Source organism: Galeopterus variegatus, unplaced genomic scaffold (assembly GCF_000696425.1).
Source record: "Galeopterus variegatus unplaced genomic scaffold, G_variegatus-3.0.2 Scaffold5989, whole genome shotgun sequence".
Lineage (NCBI taxonomy): Eukaryota > Metazoa > Chordata > Mammalia > Dermoptera > Cynocephalidae > Galeopterus > Galeopterus variegatus.
In genome coordinates this window covers 103,254-110,082 of record NW_007732100.1, presented here as the reverse complement: position 1 = coordinate 110,082, position 6,829 = coordinate 103,254, and the positions used below count along the sequence as shown (strand labels likewise).

Genomic DNA, 6,829 nt, shown 5'->3' with positions numbered 1-6,829 from the left:
TTCCTAGACCTTCTTGCAAGAAGCGATTTGTTGTCTCCACTGCACATCTCATTTTATGTAATCAATGTTTGCACCATCTCTGTTGTCTTTTCTATGTCATCTTTGAATTTGGTTGCAGTTTGCACGATACTTTCTAGAACCTTCTCCTCTTCTAAAATATGCATGTGAGGCTACTGCTGTCATCATTTCAGTTGCTCCTAAACTGCAGCCTCAATCACAGCCTCAGTCACCTTAAAGAGCCTGAGTCACAGCCCCCGGCCACCTTGGAGAGCATGAGTCCCAGCCTCAGGTCATCATACAGAGCCTGAGTCACAACCTCAGTCACCTTACAGTGTCTGAGTCACAACCTCAGACACCATACAGAGCCTCAGTCACCTTGCAGAATCTGAGTCACAGCCTCAGTCACCATATTGGGCCCCAGTCAGAGACTCAGGTTACCATGCAGATCCTGAGTGACAGCCCTAGGCCACCTTACAGAACCTGAATCACAGCCTCAGGTCACCATACAGGGCCCCAGTCACAGCCTCAGGTCACTGTGCCGAGCCTGAGTCCATTCTATCCTCCACAAACTTTTTGCAGTACCCTGTGTATACTGACACCCTCAGTGTGTCCCTCATGGGGAGCCTTAATCTGACTAAGCACCTAACCAATATCCCAGTCCACTCAGTCTCATGCCTAGAGCACTTCACCTTCCCGGGTCTGCAGTCTCCAACTTCCCTCATTTCATCCTTTCTATTGGCCCTGCCTGTCTTTTGGGGGTTTTTTGCCTCCTTTTTCGGGGGGCGGTATTTTTTACTGCTCCGTATCTTCCCTCTGCTCATTTGAAGTTTTACAGTCTTCTCCATTATTCTCACGGTCACCCTGCATGCCTATGAGTCCCTCCCATACCCAGGTGTGATGATGGTCAACACCTTCACTGTCTGGGGGATCTGGAGCCTCAGAACACAGCTCCGTCAGCACCGCACCCTCGTTCCACGCTACTGTGTACTTCAGCTCTGCTGCGCTTCGTCGGGCCGTGCTCCGTTAACCTGCACAGAGATGCCGCGGGACCATCCACCTTATGAAGTGTGTCATGCCGACCCGCCCTGCGATGCCATCTGTATTTTGTCTTTGCTGACTAGTTTTACGTCCTTTGTCCTCAGTGTCCTGCCCTCCTAAGGTGTCATGTCCTGCTGCAAATTTATTCATATTTTCTGCTGGGAGGACACAGGGCTCCTTGAGTCTTCTTTATAGCTTTATACAGCTGCAGTAAATTCTCATCCACTCCCTTCAGGCAGCAGCCTGTCCCACTCCTGCTCACTCTCTCCTACCTCGGGGACCCTCCTGTCTCACTGAGGTGTCCTGCCCTCTGTCTTCCGTCTGTCTGCCTCTCCACGCAATGCTCTGGATGATTCCTTTGGACCTATCTTCCAGTTTGCTAATTCCCTTCAGCTGTTTCTAATCTGCGGTTCCATCAGTCTCTGCCTTACATTTTTCCCCTCCAGTTCTGTTTGGTTTTTACAAACTCGCTGGGTCAGTTCTTGTGGTTTCTCGTTCCTGACAGATATTCCATGCTTATCTTCCTCCTTGGAGCAGAGTGAGAAGAGCTGTGCTGTGCAGCGTGCGGTGCTCCGTGGACCGGGCGGGGGCCGTTGTTTCTGCGGGTCCTGGGATGCGTGCCTGGTGACCTCTGACTGCGTGCTGGTCACTGTACGAGTACTTGAGAAACCACGGGCAGGAACGATTTGAAGCAAGCTGCTAAAGATACTGCAGTGGGTCAAATGGTGTCCCCACAAAATATATGTCCACCTGGAACCTCAGAAAGGAAACATTTGGAGTAAGGGTATTTGCAGATGTCATTAAGGTAAGACTCAAGACTAGGTCATCCTGGATACACTGGGCCCTAATGAGAATTTTCTGAAACGGAATAAGGCTATAAAGAAGACACAAGGAGCCCAGAGTCTGCCCAGGCAGAAAATAAAAATAAATTTAGTCCAGTGAAGGGTGTCCTCATAAGAAAACGGAGAAGTCTGGCTGGTTAGCTCAGTTGGTTAGAGCGCAGCCTTATAGTACTAAGGCCATGGGTTCAGATCGGCATTCCAGCCAGATACCAAAAAAAGAAAAGAAGATACAAAGAGACAGAGGAGAGGACAGAAGCAGGGGCTGGAGTGACATGGCCACAAGCCAAGCAACAATGAAGGTTTCCAGCCATCACCAGGAGCTGGATGAGGCAGGAAGAATCCTCCTCTCAAGCCTCCAGAGAAAGTGTGGCCCTGCAGACACCCGGATTTCAGACATCCTGACTCCAGACATGGGAGAGAATAAATTCCTGCTATTTTAAGCCACCTAGTTGTGTGAACTTGCTATGGCAGCCCCAGACCCTAATATAAATTTCAGAAAAGATCTCTTTGTGCTCACACCAGCCAGTCCCAGACCCAGGCCACTTGAGACCAAGGGTGAGGCTGGGGCCCTGGACTATGCCAGTGACTCAGGTCATTACTGTGTACAAGGCTGGCCATGCTCTGCCTTAGGGCTCCCCTAAGGCTGTGGTCTTGGGGCTCCAGGTGGGTATGGAGGGTCTCCTCTGAGTATTCCGGCCTGCAGCAGGTCCCAGCCTTTCCTGTCCCTTCATCCTGTGAGACCATCCAAACCAAGCTCATGTTTTCTCGTTCGGCATCTGCTCTTGTTATTTCTATGGTCTCTTATCATCCCTTCCTTTCATCAGCTCTTTGGCATGTTTAAAGTTAAATACAGATACACACATACGCACATGTGCGCACACACAGAGACACGCCCATACACAGACACACGTGCACACACATTCATGCACACACATGCATGCACGCAGACACATGCACACTCACATTTGCACACACTTACACACATGCACACACAAAAAAATCCCGTTTTAGTTGCTTCCAACAAGAAGACTCTCCGAGTTGCACGGGCCCCCATTACTGGCATCTACATCACAAATGTTCTCATATCTTCATGCCATCCTGAGCAACCAGGTGGAGGTGTTTTATCTCCACACACAGGCAGGAAACAGAGGCTCAGGGACTTAAATGACACAGCCAGCCCCTTTGCAGCTGCTTTCCCTGGTTAGGGACATGGTTAGGCATCTCCCCAGGTGGCCCACACCCTTTGGCACCCCAGGATGCCCCAGGTTGGCTCCCACCCCTTCCTCACCATTCGATTCTCATCTACATCAGAAGACCCAAGCCAGCTAGAGAGAAGGAGGCTCTAGCATGGTTCTAGCACATGGCTGGGGCAGCCACACTGGACAGCGCATGGAACAGCTCCACACTGCAGAAGGCTCCACAATGGCACCAGTCTCAGACAGTGGGGGAGATGGCACACAGGAGGGATGACCCCACCACCTCCCTGAGCCTTGAAGGCCAGCCAGGAGAGGTCAGCTGGTACTGAGAGGCAGGAGGACCCACAGGGCAGAGTGGACCTACCCTGGAGGGCCAGTGGCCCAAGAGCAAGTGCGTGAGCTGGCACCATCAACGACTCAGCCCCACAGGGAACCAGGCATACTCAGGACAGACAGAGTTGAGTCTGGGAATGGCTGACCCCTCCTCGGGCCAGGCCTGAGGCTGTCATGTCCCTGCCGTACCCCCCCTGATCACCAAATCACTCACTTTGGCCCCTGAGGGCAGCCAGGTGGTCCTTGTCCTCAGGTGAAAGCCTGAGAGACACACAGTCCCACCCCGGCCAGCCCAGGCCGGCTCACCCCACAATGCCCCGAGCCCCTTGCCTCTCACAGGGTGGGCAGACGGGCAGCCCTGCAGGGGAGGATGTGTTCCCAAGGCCGGCCTCCCTGCCACCAAAAGGCCCTGCCACCCCGACAGTCACACTGCCCGGGAAGCCGGCTTTCCCCCGGGCTGCAGAGAGGGGAGAAGAAGCCACAGTTCCAGAAGCCACAGAGCCCCACCAACAAGACCTCAGCCTTGCCAGACAGCATTTAACTTCTGTGTGAAATGGAATCAAAACAAATTCCAGCGCTGAGAAGCTGGTGCTGAAATTAACCCTCCATCCTCCCCATCCACGGTCTGCAACCCACCCAGCTCGTGCCCAGCCTCCAACCTGACCATGTCCCTCGGGGTAGCAAGGTTGTCTGGTGCCTAGATGTGCCCGGGAGGAGCTGGGGGACACCAGCCACAGGGCTCACGGGGGCAGCCCCGTGTGGAAGAGTAGGACTCAGAGCCAAGTGCACCCTGGCCCCCCTTGCACGCCACCCCAGGGGGAAGCCAGGTGGACAGAGGACCGACCACATCCGGCAATCTCCACTACCCCAGGACCTGAAGAGCTGCCAAGCAGGCCCAGTGTCCTTGAGCTTAACAGAACATTCCCTCACCCTCAGCATGAGCTCACCACATCCCATGGTGGCCCCCGGAGCAAGCCCCACCATGCCCAGACCCTGAGGGCACCCTTTTGGGAGCAGGAAGTGAGCCCCAGGTGAGAGTTGGAATCTCTAGGCAGCACATGGGATCCCAAGGAGAAGATGGGGAGTGGAGATTGCTCAGAGGAACCCGAGTGGCCAGGCCACTTCTGTGCTGGGGACCATAGCCTCCATGGCCCTCACAGATGGCTGCAGACCCATGTGGCTGCTGGGTAAGTAGGAAAGGCCGCAAGAGCCAGGGGACCCTTGGATAGCCACAGCCTCATCTCAGGCATGCTAGGGGTGCCCTGACTGCACTCCCCAGACCTTGATGACATCAGGGCTGTGGCTCCATCCCTGTCTATCCCGGAGAGAGTCAGCCATGACATCCTTGGCTCTGGGAGCCTTCACAGTGTCTCCTCCCGGGCCAGACCTCCAGCCACTTCCCTTGGCTGCGTCGACCTCAGGTATCGCTAAGAACAACAAACCACTTGTGGTCTGCTTTTTTCCACTGCCGCGTCCGGCTGCCGGTCCCGAGGTGCCGGTGCTGCCAGTTGGGCGGCCGGGTTTCCTCCTGTGGGCAGCGGCACCTGGCCAGTGGGGACCACGCTGGGAGGGGCCGCGAGGGTGGCAGGCCAGGCTCCAGGAAGGGCCCGGGCCCACAGGTCACGGAGCCAGGGGCAACCCGGTGCCACCCAGGTCGGCGGGCATGGGGAGACCGTCCCAAGCCACCTGCTGCCCAGCCCGGCCCAGCTTGGCCAACAGATGTGCTTTAAGATGAACCCATACAGGAAAACCAAGCGATCAGCACCCCAGCCCAGGGCAACCAGACACCCCGGCCCCTCCCTCATGGTGGTCTTGGGCTAGCTGCACCTGGTCCACTGTCCATGCACCCAAAGGTGGTGCGGCCTGGCAGCCAGGCCTCCAACCTGGAGCAGAGAGGTCAAGCCTCTACTGCACCACGTCCGGTCCTCCAGCAGGTGCAGACACAGCCCGGCCAGAGTGAGGGCCCCAAGTAGGGCAGAGGGGCTGGGCTGTGGAGTGGGTGAGTACCATGGACCCCATGAGGGGGCAGAGGAAGCCCCCATTGGCCACGGGCTCACAGGAGCCTTTGGGCAGGTGACACACAGTGCATAGCATAAGACCCCACAGGTGACCCTGCAGGCCTGCCCCAGAGTTGAGCTACCAGGAAAACAGTGATGCTGCTGGGCTGTCCCAAAAGAGGCCAAAAGAGACCCTGAATGACAGGTAAAGCCTTCAGGGGCAGGTGAGGGCCAGACAGGAGGGAGGGCACCCACAGGTCCCAGACCCTGTCAGAGGTCAACGTCTAGCCATAAGGACACCCCCAAGCAGCCTACCTCCTGTGTTCTGGGGGGCCTGGCTTCACCCACAGTCCCCCTGCTCCCCAGACAACCGCACCTCATCCAAAACCTGCCATGGCTTGCTGGGCCTGGCAGACATCAGTGGGGCACCCCCATGCTGGTACAATACACAAAAGGAGCCAGATGCCCCACTGGCCAGGATTAGGAGAGGTGAACACCAAGGCCTGTCAACAGGTATTGTTTTCCTGCAGCCAGCCGAGAGGAACCAGGCAGGCCCTGCACCCCCTCTGCCCCTCCAGGCCCTTATCAGCTCATCGCCCTCCCGGGGTTCAGGGCCTCCCCAGGGTGGTCTGTGCTCATGCAGTCCTTCCTAGGAGAAAGACAAGCCACAAGCTTCTCCTAAGATGTCCCAACCCCGGCAGCAGGGGGGATGGGGGGTGCTCCAACCTCAGGCCACCCCAGGAAGTGGCGGGGGATCCAGGTGCCTGCCAGTGCCCACCAGGTCCTGGCCCAGGACAGATACCCTAGTCACATGGCAGGACTGGAGGCAGAGTGTGTGGCGAGGACAGCAGCGAGATTAGGCCAGCTGTCTCCCCGTCCAGACGGCTGCCGGCTGTGGGCAAGACATCTGTGCACACAGCTGAGGGGACCAGGTGGTGGCCGCTTCCTCCTCACCTCAAATCCCACCACGCGGGTGCTGGATACCACTCGCTGCCCCTCGAGGGAGCCCAAGGACCCCAGTCCGGGTCTTGGGTCCTGGCCTGTGTTGGGGGCCAGGGCAGAGCCCCCCAACCCAGGGCCTATGGAAGGAGACATAGGCAGGCTGGGGCTGTGCTGGGCTGGGGGTCTAAGGCCCCTTTTGCAGAGTGGGGAGGGAGGCCAGAGGCTGCAGGGCCCCCCACCCGCCACTGCGGTCATGGCGGCTCCTGGAGGAGTTCCTCTCCATTCTGCGGGAAGCGTGGTCCCCTCCACATCCATCCCTCCATCCCCTCTGCTCCATGAGGGGAGATTCCCAGGCCACCTCCCCACAGCCCACTGTCGAGGCCCCATTCACAGGCCACTTCCAAGGGGCCTCCACAGTTCCCCTGCTCGCTTTCTTGGTGTCTCACCACCTAGACCCTGTGCTCCCCCTCAGCTCCCACAC

The 6,829-nt window shown here is 57.2% G+C and overlaps 1 protein-coding gene across 1 annotated transcript in view; it reads right to left on the bottom strand.

Annotated features, from left to right (window-relative positions):
• The window catches only part of WNT9A (wingless-type MMTV integration site family, member 9A), a 20,909-nt gene extending 14,306 nt beyond the window's left edge, over nt 1–6,603 (bottom strand). Inside the window, exons 1-2 of the mRNA XM_008590323.1 lie at nt 6,588–6,603; nt 6,361–6,485 (exon numbers count right to left, since the gene is read on the bottom strand). Coding sequence (XP_008588545.1) covers nt 6,361–6,485; nt 6,588–6,603 — 141 coding nt within the window. The remainder of the gene's footprint in view (nt 1–6,360; nt 6,486–6,587) is intronic.
• Between the last annotated feature and the right edge of the window lie 226 nt (nt 6,604–6,829).